General features: G+C 33.2%; 2 protein-coding genes across 7 annotated transcripts in view; both read left to right on the forward strand.

Annotated features, from left to right (window-relative positions):
* Positions 1-11,641, forward strand: part of tctn2 (tectonic family member 2) — a 40,739-nt gene extending 29,098 nt beyond the window's left edge. For both annotated transcript variants that reach the window (XM_087253290.1, XM_087253291.1), the window contains exons 15-18: positions 58-205; positions 338-481; positions 7,956-8,044; positions 11,358-11,641. In XM_087253290.1, coding sequence (XP_087109416.1) covers positions 58-205; positions 338-481; positions 7,956-8,044; positions 11,358-11,473 — 497 coding nt within the window. In that variant the 3' untranslated portion in view covers positions 11,474-11,641. The remainder of the gene's footprint in view (positions 1-57; positions 206-337; positions 482-7,955; positions 8,045-11,357) is intronic.
* Positions 11,642-12,573: 932 nt separating this feature from the next.
* Positions 12,574-16,332, forward strand: part of sec14l8 (SEC14-like lipid binding 8) — a 40,169-nt gene continuing 36,410 nt past the window's right edge. For 4 of the 5 annotated variants that reach the window (XR_015490316.1, XM_087252116.1, XM_087252117.1 and 1 more), the window contains exons 1-2: positions 12,574-12,667; positions 13,025-13,100. Coding sequence is in view for 4 of the 5 variants with exons in the window: in XM_087252116.1 (XP_087108242.1) it covers positions 12,614-12,667; positions 13,025-13,100 (130 nt within the window). In the remaining variant the exon portion in view is untranslated. The remainder of the gene's footprint in view (positions 12,668-13,024; positions 13,101-16,332) is intronic. The other variant, NM_001099993.3, reaches the window with a different exon arrangement.

The raw sequence follows: 16,332 nt of genomic DNA on the forward strand, positions 1-16,332 counted from the left end.
TATGACTATTTTTATTGTTTTTTTTTCCTTTCTTTTTTTTAATCAAACGAATGTCAGCATCGCAGCAGAACCAGAGTCAGTCAGCAGAGGGCAGCAAAGGAGAGTGTTCAGCCGTGCCCACTCACCTCCACATCCACGTGAAGAGCAGCATCATGGAAATAGTTCAGGGTGTTCCTCAAATGTTTATCCAGTCCATGCAGATCAGGTATGCAGCACTGCTTTTATCAGCTCACATTTGCTGATTATAGCACTCATGTTCATTAATGTTTGAGCTCTTTTGATAACTGGATGATGTGCTGTTAATGCTGTGCATTCATCTTTTGTTTTAAATTGTCAGTTTCATAGAGAGGACATGGAAGATTGAGTGTGGTGTGGGAATGATGGACCCCTGTTTGAACCCAGAGCTCATGCAAAATTTCCCAGTCACCTCTTCAGTGACGTTTACTGACCTTTCCCTTTATTCACAACCACCTAGATCCAGGTGGGTCATAATTGCACTCGAATGATTGAGTTTGATGCTATTGTGTGTATGTATATAATTACATTTTAGATTTCTGTATTAACTTTGATAAATATACATTTTTAAAAATGTTTGATTTAAAAAAATTTACAACTTTTTTTACAGTTTGTTTTAGAATAGATCAAAATAATAAATAAATAATGTGTTGATTGAATAAAGTTTACACACAATAATTAATTAATAGTTGGTTTATTTTAATATAAATATAATATAGAGAATTAGAATTAGAATTAATATTGTTTGTGAAAAATATAGACAAAAAAACTCTAAAATTCTATATTATGCCACGTTTTAGAGCTTTTTTGTCCATTTTTTCCACATACAATATTTACAATAACATAGTATATAACAAGTTATTTTTAAAATATAACTAAAATAAATTCTTAACAATTATAATGCATATATTTTCAACATTATGAGAATAGTACAGATACAGTGTATCTTTTGTTTATTTAAAATGTTTCTAAATGTATTTAAATATTGTGTTTGTTTTAAATAAAGTACAATAATTGTTTATTTATTTGAAATAAAAAGATAAAATATCATATTGTAGTTTTTCTTATCTTATGCTTTGCATCTTAGATCTATATTTTCTTAATTAAAGTGAAATTTAAATATAGGTTAAATAAATTTTAGAAAATTATAATGCCAATATTTTCAATATTATGAGAACAGTAAAGATACAGTGCATCTTTTCGTCATTAAAAAGTTTCGAAATGTATTTAAATGTTTGTTATCTGCTTAAAATAAGTAACAATAGTTATTTATGACATATATTTTATGATATATTTAAATACAAGATGATAAAATATTAAATTGTAATTTTCTTGCCATGTGTTTTAGAGCTTCATTGTCTATTTTATTTCTTGATAAAAATAAAATAACAATAGTTATTTTTTAAAATATAAATGAAAATATTATAATGGAAATATTTTAATATTATGAGAACAATACAGATACATTGTATTTTTTCTTAATTTAGAAAAGTTTCTAAATGTATTTAAATATTTGTTTTCGGCTTAAAATAAAATAAAATGCAATCATTTATTTGTTTTAAATAAAAACAATTATATTGCAGTTTTTTTACATTATGCCATGCTTTTTAGAGCTCTGTTTTATTTCTTGATTAAAGTAAAATAACAATATATATTTTTTTAAATATAAATAAAACAACTCTCAAATTATAATGCTAAATTATAATTTTTGGCCTATTTTTTTCCTGATTTTAAAAAGAATAATTATAGTAATAGGCAATTTTAATGCAAACATTTTCAATATTTTAAAATAAAATAATTAAAATAAAAAAATAGATATTATTAATAGTTATTAACAGTAAATGTTTTCAGTATTCATTTAGAAATGTATATAAAATAAAAAAATAAAATAAAATAATTTGTTTTAATTAAAAGATATCAAATATTAAATTGCTTTTTTTTTTTTTTTTTTTTTTTTTTTTTATACTTTATTTATAGAAGTTTTTGTAAGAACATAACACCAAATAATGTACATCATATATATATGTTGACAAACTTGTCTCAGTGTTATTACCTTATACTAACTAGAACATGCACCAAAACACAAGCGAACATAACAGCAATTTTACAGCACCATCACAAAACAATAAAGAAATTTTAGCCAGACTGATGGAATAAGAGACAGAATAGAATAACATGTAAACAGGAAGTGGAGAGAAGAAAAAAAATATTACCAGAAAAAAAAAATATTACAGAAACATTAATAACCTATACATCTGAGGAAGGGGCCCCATGTTTTGTCATACAACTTTTGTTTGCCAAATCTAGAGAAGCGTATCCTTTCCAACTTGAGGGCAGAAACCATTTCAGCTAACCATTTAAAAAAATTTGGAGGTGTTGTGGATTTCCACTCCATCAGAATCACTCTCTTGGCCAACACCATGCCAAACATAAAGGAGAGTTGTTGATGTTTAGGCCAAGTTAGAGCCTGGTCTGACCATCCAAACAATGCTATTTCTACATCAATTTTTATGTCCATTTCAAAAGCCTGGGAGTAAAGTCCGAAGATACTTTTCCAAAATTCAGATACTTCTGGACAGGACCAAAATATATGACCATAGGTCCCGACTGCGCCTTTGCATTTATCACAAAGAGGAGAGACAGAAGGATACAGCTTATTAAGTTTGGCTTTTGTATAGTGCAATCTATGCATCACTTTAAATTGAATGAGCTGTAGCCTTACATTTATAGAACAAGAATGAATACGACTCAATCCCTCCTCCCAGGTAGAGGATGAAATGTCAATTCCTAATTCCCTCTCCCAAGAATCTTTCAGATGTGCAGTAGAGACCGAGACGTGAGAAGAAAACAGATCTATAAATTTGGTCACTAAATGTTTCTCCATTGGGCACTGCCTCAAAAGCTTGTACAAATCATGGTCAAGAGAGACTTCCTCGCACTGTGGAAAGTTGTGTTTGATAAAATGACGCACCTGTAAATAACGAAAAAAGTGTGATTGTGAGAGTCCAAAAGTTTTATATAAGTATTCAAATGTGGCCAGTTTGTTATCTACATAAAAATCCTTTACTGAACGCAGTCCTTTGTTACTCCAAAAAGTGAAGATCTTATCAAGTTGTCCAGGCACAAAATCATGATTTTTGCAGATAGGTAAATAAACAGAGGGATGCTCGATCTTTAATGCCATTTTCACTTGATTTAAAATTTTAATAGAATTAAGAACAATAATATTCTTACATTGAACTTTTTTCAATGATAGAGCTTTCGACCACAAAATTGCAGCCAAAGAACTGTTGCCAACTGAACAAGCCTCAAACTGTAACCACTTAGGACATATATCTGACTGATCAGAAGCAACTTGATCACACTCATGCCAAAACATCATAGCCCTCATGTTAGCTGCCCAATAGTATTGACGGAATGTGGGCATTGCTAGCCCTCCCACTTCCCTAGACTTTTGCAAATGGGGTTTTGAAATTCTGTGTGCCCTATATCCCCAAATGAAAGGAAAAATCACAGAATCTAACAATTTAAAAAAGGATTTTGGGAGAAATATGGGTAAATTCTGAAAAAGATAAAGAAAACGAGGCAAAATAACCATCTTGATGGCATTAATTCGGCCTATTAATGATAATGGAAGAATCCTCCACTTCTCGATAGATAATTTTAATTTGTTAATAGCCGCTAGAAAATTTAATCTATAAATATCCTTAAAATGTTTGGGGATAATTAATCCCAAGTAGGTGAAATGATTATCTACAATTTTAACAGGCAGAGATTTCAAAAATCCAGAGTCCAAGCCATCTCCCAGAGGCAAAAACATACTTTTTCCCCAATTAACTGAATAACCAGAGAAGGAACCAAAAATATTAAGTGTTTCCATTAAATGTGGAAAAGCGGTGGATGGGTCATTTAAAAATAATATTAAATCATCAGCATACAAAGATAGTTTAACCTCGAATTTTCCACAGGGCATACCTCGAATCTCAGAATGGGTACGTAAGTATATAGCCAAGGGTTCTAGGGCCAGATCAAACAGCAGCGGACTTAAACAACACCCCTGTCGTGTTCCCCGCTGTAGCTGGAAAAATGCAGATCGATCAGAATTTGTGAGAATTGCAGACTTAGGAGCCAAGTAAAGCATTTTAATTAACCTGATAAAATTTTCACCAAAGCCGAATCTCTCTAGAACAGAAAACATATAACTCCATTCAATTCGGTCAAAGGCTTTCTCTGCGTCCAGGGAGAGGATTGCTGCCTTAGATTTTTTTGACTGATTGTTGTATAAAATGTTTAATAGGCGGCGTGAGTTGCAAAAGGAGAACCTTCCCAAAATAAAGCCAGTTTGGTCGGAATGAATTAATGAATCCACATGTTTGTTTAATCGAGTAGCCAAAATTTTTGCGATAACCTTTTGATCACTGTTAAGAAGACTAATTGGTCTATAATTAGCTGGCTCAGTATCATCTCTGTCTTTTTTCTTCAAAAGACACACAAACGCTTCATATAAAGAGTCAGGAAACTTATTTAGCTCAATTGAGTGATTTAACATACGAAGCAAGAGAGGAGCCAATGTAGATGCATTTGCTTTATAAAATTCAATTCCATACCCATCTGGACCTGTGGCTTTTCCACTGGGAAGGGAATTAATTGCTCCCAGCACTTCACTAAGATCGAAAGGTTGTTCTAATTCCTTTTTAGCACTATCACTAAGCTTTGGAAAGTTCACTTTATTGAGAAAGCTATGTCCCAAGTCACTCATTACTGGACTGGTTGAAGAATAAAGATGCTCATAAAATTCTGTAAAGCAGTCATTGATTTCTTTAGGATGCGTTACCAAATCACCATTTTGAGCTCTAATTTGATGAATAGCACGACTGGCCTGCACCCCTTTAAGCTGACGAGCAAGAAAAGTATCTGCTTTGTCACTGAGTTCAAAATGTTTCTGCTTAAGCTTCAATAGTACATTAGAGACCTGATCACTCAGAATTGAATTATATTCGTATTTCAATTTTAAAATTTCATTAAGGTCTGATTGAGCTTTGGATTCTTGAAAAGCTTTTTCCAAGGAAGGAAGGATATTTTCAATCTCAAATAGTCGTTTGCGTTTTTCCTTTTTATGTGCAGATTCAAAAGCAATAATATGTCCTCTCAAAACAACTTTACAGGTTTCCCACAAACATGAGTCAGATACGTCTCCTTTATCGTTGGTCTCTAAAAATTGACTCAGCTGATTTGAAAGAAATGAGGTAAACTTTTTATCCATTAGCAAGTTAGGGTTAAAACGCCAACAATATTGGTTCTTTGATAAAGACAAACTTAAACCTAGTGAGACGGGGCTATGATCCGAAATTAGAATGTTATGGTATTTAGATTGAACAACGTCTTTTATAATTTTGGAGTCAATAATAAAATAATCTATACGAGAGTAAGATTTGTGAACTTGAGAAAAAAAAGAATAATCCCGACCAGTAGGATTCAGTAATCTCCATACATCCACAAAATTCATGGACTTAATAAGACTATTTAGAACCCCAACAGACTGGATAGGAGAAGGAACACGAGCTGAAGAGCGGTCAAGATAAGAATCTAAATAACAATTAAAATCTCCCGCGATTACTACGTTAGTAGCATTGGTATCTGGAAGGAGTCCAAATAATTTCCTAAAAAAAGCCGGGTCATCAATGTTAGGGCCATACACATTAACACATGTGATTGGAACATTATTAATACAGCCCGATACAATAACATATCTGCCCCCTGGATCTGATATTACTGAATGAGAACGAAATGGAATCGACTTTTTGAAAAGAATAGCCACACCTCTTGCCTTGGAAGAAAATGTTGCTTGGTATACTTGAGAGATCCAATTTGCCCGCAGTCTTAACTGTTCATTAGCTCTAATATGAGTCTCTTGAAGAAAAATTATATCAGCTGATAAAGACTTTAAATGTGCAAACACTTTGCCACGTTTTATCGGGTGCCCCATTCCTCTTACATTCCAACTGACAAAATTCACATTCATATTTTGTTTCTTCTAACAATCATTATTATAACAATCAGAAAGAAAACATCATAAAACCCGTCCAGCTTATTTACATAAAAACTTATAATTGCCGTAAACAATTGGTGCAACAAAAAAAAATGTGGTAACAGCCCCAACCCCATCCCAAACCCCAGTGCAGAACAGCATTTCCCCCCCATCTTCACGGAGCCAGCAAGAGGACAAAGCAAAGAGTACAAATCTTACCTAGGACTGATAAAAGAAAAAGCAGCCAGACAAAAAAACTTAAAAATGAAAATAGCAACCTTCAGTAAGGGAGAAAGAGAAGAAAGAAAAAAAAACTCGAGAGGGTCCACTCTCTGCAAATAATGTTATTAGTCCTCTACCTCGCGTGTCATAGTCATTGGTCCATCAGAAGAAAAAAAACTATCAGTCTTAGTCTAAACATTCAGGCGTGATGGTCATAGAACTTCCTGACCAGGGATCAGATCGAAACATTAGGAAGTACATCCACAAATTTTTTTGCCTCTTCAGGAGATGTGAATGACATCGACTTTCCATTATGAGTCAACATCAATTTTGCTGGAAAGCGCAGCGACCATTTCATGCCAGCTGCGCGTAAAGCTCGCGTGATCGGACCAAAAGCACGGCGCTGCGCAGTGACCTCGGGACTGTAGTCAGGAAAAATATATATCTGGCTGCCCTTGTACTTCAGCGGGAAATTCTCCCTGCTGAGGCGAAGAATTAAATCTTTGTCCCTATCATGATGAAGTCTTGCAATAATTGTGCGGGGTCTTTGACCCGCAGATGGCTTTGGTAGAAGGGCACGGTGTGCCCGATCGATTTTGACGGGCTTTGGAAAATGTTCGTTGCCAAATAGTTCAGTGATCACGTCCGAGATGAACCGCGAAGTGCTGCCCTGTTCCTCCCCTTCAGATATTCCAACGAATTTTAAGTTGAGCCTTCGAGATCGGCCTTCCAAGTCATTCAGCTTAGTCCATAATGATTTGTTCTCAGCTTGCAGTTCCTGGCACTTTTTTTCAGTTTCTCCGACGCGTCGGTCCACCTCATTCAGTGCTTCTTCCACATCCACTAATTTTAGATTAAAGCCAGTTTGTTCCGACTGCAAATTAGCCATCGCCGCATCCAGTGTATCCAGCCGACCACTCAAAGCGGTCATCTTCTCGTCAATTAATTTCTTCAGATCGTCACCTTGCGAGTTTATTGCAGCCAGTATAACACTCACATTTGCCTGAGATAGAGTGTCACACGCGGCGATATCATCCCTGACAGCAGTCACGGTTTTTGAAGACTTTCTAGACGCCATGATCGAGCACGCGATGAATCAAGAAAAGTCGGTAAAACACCCAAAAAGTTACGAAAATAATTGAAATCTTACTTCGAACTATTAAGAGTAAATCCAAGATATGACTGATAGTTATTAAATAGAATAAAGACACGAAAGATGGAGTTATATTCGAAAATCAATGTTATTAGAGAGCAGCTCAAAATAACTCGACTACTCCATGCTTTCCGCGCATGCGCCCCTTAAATTGCTTTTTATATTATATTATGCCATGTATTTTAGATCTTCTTTGTCAATTTTATTTCCTGCTTAAAATAAAGTAACAGTAGTTATTTTTTAAATAAAAATGAAATCAATTCTAGAAATTCAGCATTATGAGAACAGTACAGATACAGGTACAGATACAGTGGGTCATTTAGAAAAATTTATTTAAATATTTGTTTTTTGCTTTAAATAAAATACAATAATTATTCATTTGTCTTAAATAAAAAAGATAAAATATTTATATTGCAGTTCTCTTATATTATGTCTTGTATTTTAGAGCTCTATTTCATTTCAAGTATTTGCTTGCGTATGGCATTATTTCCAGCAGCTTGATGACCCTCAGTGTAATTGAAGTCTGTTCTTTTGCAGGTTCAGCATTAACTTCACAGAGTTTGACTGTGACAGGAATGATGTTTGCTGGCCTGAACTGGCCTTTCCTTTCACAACATACTACACTGGTGAGGCTTCCGTTTCTTGTGTTAAATACAGACAGAGTCCGAAATAACCCTCAAAACTCTGAAACCAGCACTTTGTGTAGTATATAATTTTGGTTTTACTCAGTTGGTATAGCTAGCGTATTGCTGTTGTTCTGGTTTATTTGGGAAGTTTATGTGAAACATGAAGCACCAGCAACAGCAGACACACGACATACCTTCACTTAAAACAATTTTAACCAACATTTAAAATATGGGGCATGAACTCATATTTGGAAACAACATAACATTTTTTTAAAATGTGATGTCTTTTTTATGATTTGATTAACTTTTTATGAATTTTCTTATTTGCAAATAATACAGATGAGTATCAAGTACAGAACATTAAAGTCCACATGAACCAGAAGCTACGACCGGTTTTTTTTTTTTTTTTTTTTTTTTTTTCTCGTATTGTGACGCAGTTTCTAGAGAAATGGAATATTACATAAGCAAACAGTGGGCGTGGCTTGTTATTTATACTGCGAGCTGATTGGATGTAGTAAAGTAGGCATTTCATTCAGAAAGATCGGAAAATGGGGTTCTGGAGAGTAATTACAGACTACTCCGCCTCACCATTTCTGGTTGTTGTCAAAACTGACGGTTGGAGGGGTGTGGTTAAGTATGTTAGCCACACCCAATACCTCAGACAGACTTAATCTGAGAATTTAACTGAAAACAAACAGGAAGTGGATCTTCAGATTTTAATATCAAATTACAAGGACAAACTATTTTTTTTCTTAATGACATGCACAGATGAATTGTTCACCACAAAACTAGCAATGTGAGCTAACCAAATCAATATGGTTAGTTTTGATTTCATGTGTACTTTAACATATAAACTAAATGTTAAAAGGAAAAGAATATTGTCACATAAATGTATATATGCTTATTACATAATAAATGTAAATGATGTTAATTAGTAAATAAATTAAGAAAACACTATTTATATATTAATATACTTATACAAATAATTATTATTGTCAACTATTTGCTGCAAAATATATAGTAACTTTTTAAGAGTTTTTGATGTACAAAATCAAATGATGAGCCCCCACTTAATGTTACTACCCTGGTCTAGGGTCAAGGCTGCAACATAAAAGATCACCAGACAAATACAATTCACTTTCATGACCCTTTGGAGTCCCCTCTTGGGGCCCTTTTGGGACTCTTTTTTTTTTTTTTTTGTCTTTTTCTTTTTTTAATCATCCAAAAATGTGAAGCCAACTACCTTGTAGAGGACCCACAGAAAAATGCTAAACGAAAAGTACACTCTAGCTAAACACCCAAATGAAACTAACTAAACTTCACAAAATAACAGAAATAAAAATAAAAAATGTACCCCTACCTCCCTGACTGTGTACAAAAACAGGAGAAAATATTTACATAAAGGAAAAGTGTGGCGTCCAACCCCTACTGCTTCTTACAGTGTACAGAATTCAATATTTACAATATCAATAAACAAACAAACCAAAAACTAAATAATAGGAGGGGGAAACACGGATGGATATATAACAAAGAGTCCAAATTTACAGACCAACACGGGAAACACAAACAAAAATTACACTTAGCAACAAAATAGTTTTTATAGCACACCAAACACAAAACCACACGGCAGCCAAACTCACAAAACGCCAGTTTTCCCTTTTTAAAGGATGCCCTGGGTCATGCCAGCCAATCCCAGGGCACATTGTCTGCGTAACTAGGCAGATGCAAACCTGCAGATGTTAAGAGAAGGAGAGAGAGAGAGAGACACACACACACTTGCCAACACAACAGCAACTTCATTCATTCATTTTCCTTTGGCTTAGTCCCTTTATTTATCAGGATTCGCCACAGCGGAATGAACCTCCAACTTATCCACCATATGTTTTACACAGCGAATGTCCTTTCAGCTGCAACCCAGTACTGGGAAACACCCATACACACTCTTTCACACACATACACTACAGGCGATTTAGTTTATTCTATTTAGCTATAGTGCATTTCTTTGAACTGTGGAGGAAACCAGAACACCCTGAGGAAACGCACGACAACACGGGGAGAACATGCAAACTCTATACAGAAATGCCAACTGGCCCAGCTGGCACTCAAACCAGATGACCTTCTTGTTGTGAGCCGACAGTGCTAACCACTGGGCCATCATATTGTTTAAGACAACTTTTGAAGGAAAAAAATTATCTAATGGTTTTCAACACACTTGTTTGTTGATTAATTACATTAAATTTGATGTTTGAATATGCAAATGAGGCATTTTTTATTAAATATTTGCAACTTTGCATACATCTCTAGCAAAACGTTTTGCAGTTTTGGACACTGGAGTTGAATCTTTTTGCAGAATGTTTTGTTTTTATATCAGAAAATCATGCCAAACATACATTTTTATGTTTAAATATGCAAATGGAGCATTTTTTTTTAAATATGGGTTTGTTAGCTTACATTTTTTGACGTTACATTTCTTGTTTTGGAGTTTTGGACATTGGAGTTGAATCTTTTTACAGGAGTTTTTTTTATACCAGAAAAAAATGCCAATACCCATACCAAAACCAAAATTGTGGAACAATTTGAAAGTTATATATATGATCAGGCTCATAAGTACGAATATTTCCCTCTGTAAAAACCTTCAGAATACAGATATGTGTAAATCTGTGCAGTTTGCTGTTAGTGCTGCTGAAGTGCAGATTCATGGCTCAGTCCTGAGAAAAAAAGCATGAATTGTAATTGTAATATGGAGCGTTGACAGTCAGATGATCATGACGTATACCAATACGGTTCTGACATCTGCCACATATGTCTATTTAAATCATACATCCAGTCTCTCTTTGGCTTCTTGTCAATTCTACACTCCTTTCACCATCCCCAACTCCTCCTAGATCATTTCTGATATCAGTTCGTATATTAGCCAAGTATAGACCATTTTGAGGGATGTAAACAATAACAATGGTCCCAACGTATTTTCTGTTTTACATTTTTAATTTCTACAGCTTCCAAGAATCTAAATAGGGTCACATTTATGAATAATGTTAAGATAGCTGTTTTAACAATAAGTTATGATTGAATTGCCTGTTGTTATAGTTATAAAATAGTTTGATAACGTGCAGGAAATGTTGATGGGCCAATGACATCACCACATTGAAATGGACTATATGATAATCATCCTCATTTCTCTGGCATTTACATTAACTCATAATCAATCTAAATGGTTTATGATAACTTTTGGGTTCTGTTTTGTGTGACAAAAGAAACACTTCATGTATTTTGGATGATTTTTTTTATTGTTGTGAACTGCTCTTTCTGACAGGCGAGCCTTATTCTGAGGCTCTGGCTAAAGGTCTGACTCTTGTATTCTTCTTCATTGCGGCGTCCGTTTTGGGAACCCCGTGGAGGCAAATCCGACAGGCCTGGCGGAATGCTTGATCAGGACAGAGAAAACTGAGCTGTAAATAACTGTGAACATACAATTATTTATTATTCTTTTCTAGTTTGTACATTTTCCTACATTATTTATAAAGTTTTGTCGATTGAACTATGCTTTTTAAATGAAATTGTGAATACAAAATAAAAATACATGTTTTATATGTAAAATATCCTTCTGTGTGTGTGTGTGTTTGTGTGTGTGTGTGTGTAACAGAGGCTGAGATGTCATGGATAAAATTCAACAATAATAGTAAGAATAAATAATAACAATATTAACTAATTCATTATTTATGATATAATTATAATTATACGTTGTTATTATTAATTCCACTGTATAGCAGTTAATAATTATTAGAAATAACTAATTATATGTATTTATTAGTATTAGTTACAATATTAATTGCATTTTTATTATCAAAGGAAAAATTGTAATACGTTTTCTGGTTTGTAAAACGTAATGCATTATAAATTATCTTTTGCGAAATGTAGCTAACAAGGTATCTAACAAACTCACAATAATAATAATAATAATAATGAATAATAACTACTAAAAGTAATGACATTTATTATTATATTAAACATTATTATAAACACATGCACCAATAATATCTTTTTAATACTTGTAATTGTTGTATTATTATATATAACTTATTTTTCATTATAATTCTTTTCTGCTAGAATGTATATGTAAAAAAAATTGCATATCAATTTAGCAAAAATATTAACTAATAATAACAACAATTGGTGTTATAGTCAATAATTATTACTATCATAAAATGACTATTATCTATTAAATATACTATTAATATTATAGTTGTTATATAAGTTTATTTATATAATATAATAAAAATAGAATGATTCATATATATATATATATATATATATATATATATATATATATAAATGCAGCATATTTAATACTATTTTTAATATTACTACCAATAAGTATTTCATTATTATTTTTACATGTATTTATTAATATTAATTAAATATTTTACATAATTTGAGAGCATGCTCCGCAGCGCCCCCAGCGGCGGAGATAAATCGCAACTGGTGGGCGGGGCTTAAAACATCACCGCAGAGTCTGTCATTCAGTCTCTGCTGATTTGAGACACTTATTTCTGCTGCACTCGTGGCGACATGAGCGGAAGGGTTGGAGATCTGAGCGTGAAGCAAGCCGAAGCTTTGGCCCAGGTAAATCTTATTTTCTCATTTATATCAGCAGTAAGGCTATGTTGTGGATGTTGTGGAGACTCGTGTCCTGAAGAGGACGGGATGAAATATTGTCCCGAGCCAAGACTGAGGCCACAAACCGCAGATTCAGTGCAGAATAAAACCCTCAGCTGTATTTAATTAGTGTATTTAGATTTGCAGCTTAATCACACAGTTTTAGACTTGTGTCAATTCCGTAACAGCAAGCGCACACGTTTCCATTGCTGTCTGTCATAGATGTTGAGGGATGTGCTAGTTGGTGATAGCTGTTTGCGTTATAAAAGTTTACAACATCACTATAACGAATGCATTTCATAATTCTGCTTTTGTACATGTCAGTTTCGGGAAAAAGTTCAGGATGTCCTGCCTCAGTGTCCTTCCCAGAGTGACCACTTTCTGCTCAGATGGCTGAGAGGTGAGAAACATTCCCTCATATGTATGAAGCAAACCATTGTTAGGGTAACTATTAATAATGTCATGCTGAAGTAATACTGTTACATACATATAACTGTATTTTACTGACAGAATAGTGGACTAAAATGCACAGTGATAATAGTTTTACGTTTATTCATATTGTTGGAGAAAGTTACTTTAGAAAGTAATGCATTACAATACTGTGTTACACCCCAGAAAATTAACTAGTTGCGCTACTTAGTTACTTTTGACCGTAAATCTGTTCAAAGGGATGGTATTTTTTTCTGAAAGGTAAACCTTTTTTGCTGTTATTCACCTCGTTTTTTATTTAATCATGCCTTTTAGTGACATTTAAGAGCTAATCTTTGCTGGATCAGCTTGTCGGATGGTGATCATAACCACACTTTTTTACTATGAAGTATTAATTTACTAACTTGCTTTTAAACTGTAAATTAATCCAGATTTATAAATAAATTGCTATGGTATTAGCATCTAAAAAATATATTTAGAAAAATGGAAAAAAAATACTTTTAAATACAAATTTATCATCATCCATCATTCAAAACAAAATATGAATCTGGTAAAACTTGTTTTAAAATAAAAAAAACTGTAGCCGGCTCATTCAGCTTTCCTCCGTCAAAATTTGGCCACTTCATTAAAATTACAATTGAAGATTAAATTTATCTTAAAGCTTTCTTCTGTCTATAGTTTTCACAATTTATGATGGCATAGCAGTCAAAAATAGCATAAATGAGATCAAATAGGGGTCAAATTTTGGACTTTGTCAGTGGGGGGTTAGTCATTCTAACCCCCCGACCCCCCCCCTGGCATGAGCTTGTAGGTAATGCGTTATGTTAACTTGCAGAATATTTCTGAGAAATGTAAGGCTCTGCCATCTTCATTTCTGTCTGTTCCTGCATTCGCTTATTGAGTGCAGGATTCAACATGACCATGATAATTTTAATTCAGCAATTTATTAAAAGTGAATCAACTAAACTAAAAAGTAACTTAAAAAAAAAAGTAACTTAAATAATATTTCTTAATTTTGAAAAGTAATGCTTTAAAGTTACTTTATTACTTAAAAGTTATATTATATTGTTACTCGTGTTACTTGTAATGCATTACCCCAACACTGTTAAAACATTTACGCTTGCATAGAGAGAATGTTTTTACGTTTGTACTCAGTGTTGAGGAAAGTTACTTTAAAAAGTAATGCATTACAATATCGAGTTACTCCCCCAAAAAGTAACTAGTTGCACTACTTAGTTACATTTTATAGTAACTAATGCGTTACATTACTTTTGAGTTACTTTTTTCAAACCTGGCTGGGGCTTGATCTCTTTCAGAACTTGCAGGGTTATTTTTATTTATTTATTTTTCTTCATGTAGAGGAGCTCTGCAATTAACAACACACTGTATGACCTTCATTTACCTTTAAGAAAACACATAAAAATGAATGTTATCATCGGAGAACTTCCTGACCCCAGAGCTCTACAGGCTGTATATAGAGATTAATGAAAGTTTAAAGCAATGCGTTTGCTACTTTTGTACTTTTTTGTAAAATCACTGTCCATTCAGATAATCCTCTTTTCCTTTTATTCAATGCTTTAAATATAAAGAGAACATTTCTATCGCAGAAATGTAAGACTCTGCAGTCTTTATTTCTGCCTGTTCCTGCATTCTACGATCTACGATCATTTTAATTCAGCCATTTATTAAAAGCAAATTAACTAAACTAAAAACTCGCATTACATTTTTTAAAGAGTAACTCAAATATCATTAATTTTGAAAAGTAATGCGTTACTTGTTATTTAGAAAAGTAATATTATTACATAACTCTTTTTTTTGTGCATATTACAACCATAATACAAATAGTCTTTTAGAATAGCGCAATTGGTATATAGAATCTTGTAGAAAGATGATGTTAAATTATTATATTCATACACAACTATTAAATGATATTTTAAACTGAAACCACATAAATAATAGAATTGTCTTCATCTACAAATATGACAGACAGACAGATAGACGGACGGATGGAAGTGGAATGATGTGGAATGGAATGATCATAACTACAATATAGAATCGTGTAGAACTCTTTAATATATAGAATTTAGAATGTAATGGAACATCTTTTTTTAAATAATAATAATAATAGAATCCTAGCTTTTCTGAGACATTGGTGATATGATTATTGGACACTGGTGATGAGAGAGACTATATGTCCTGTCTTGACTCATGTTCAGACAGTATGAATCAGTGTAATCGGATCAAAACTGTGGAGTCAGGAATGTAGCGGATGAGTTTAGATACTTAAAGAAACTTGCACTACATGATTGAATAGGCCTTGCTGTATTGAAGTGTATTTGTATTCATTTATTTATTTATTTGTATGTATATGTGTATTTCTTCATAAACAAAGAAAGACACGTCTGAACAATTAAATAGTCCAGTCTAAATTTAAAGGTACAGTTCCTCAAATGATTGTGTGAATGGTCACTTTAAGGATTTCAGTATTGAAGGGTGTGTTGTGTTCACACTTCAGTTGTTGTTGTTTTTTTTTTTTTTGGACATTACCAAAAAGGAGAAAATGATAGTTTTGGTCCTGCATCATGCAGTGTTCATTTTTATGACCACCTATAGATACAAAACAATAAATTTTATGTTTATTTACTATGTATATAATGTATATTAACAAACTTTATGAACATTTAAAAACAATCCCATGCTATCTGTTATAAGCGTGCTAATAAATGTAGATCTTATGACTAGTCTTATGTTGCACAGGTATAATTTTAGCCAAAAATAAATTCATTCATTCATTCATTTTATTTTTGGCTTAGTCCCTTTATTAATCCGGGGTCGCCACAGTGGAATGAACCGCCAACTTATCCAGCAGGTTTTTACGCAGGTTTTTACTTCCAGCCGCAACCCATCCCTGGGAAACATCCACACACACATTCACACACTACGGACAATTTAGCCTACCCAATTCACCTGTACTGCATGTCTTTGGACTGTGGGGGAAACCATAGCACTCGGAGGAAATCCACGCGAACGCAGGGAGAACATGCAAACTCCAAACAGAAACACCAACCGATCGTAATTGATTGTATGGGTCAAAAATAATAAATTTTTCTTTTGTGCCAAATATTGTTAGAATATTAAGCAAAGATCACATTCAATGAAGACATTTTATTAATTTAATACTGTAAATATATTAAAACTTTGAT

Source organism: Danio rerio, chromosome 5 (genome assembly GCF_052040795.2).
Source record: "Danio rerio strain M-AB ecotype USA chromosome 5, GRCz13ab, whole genome shotgun sequence".
Taxonomy (NCBI): domain Eukaryota; kingdom Metazoa; phylum Chordata; class Actinopteri; order Cypriniformes; family Danionidae; genus Danio; species Danio rerio.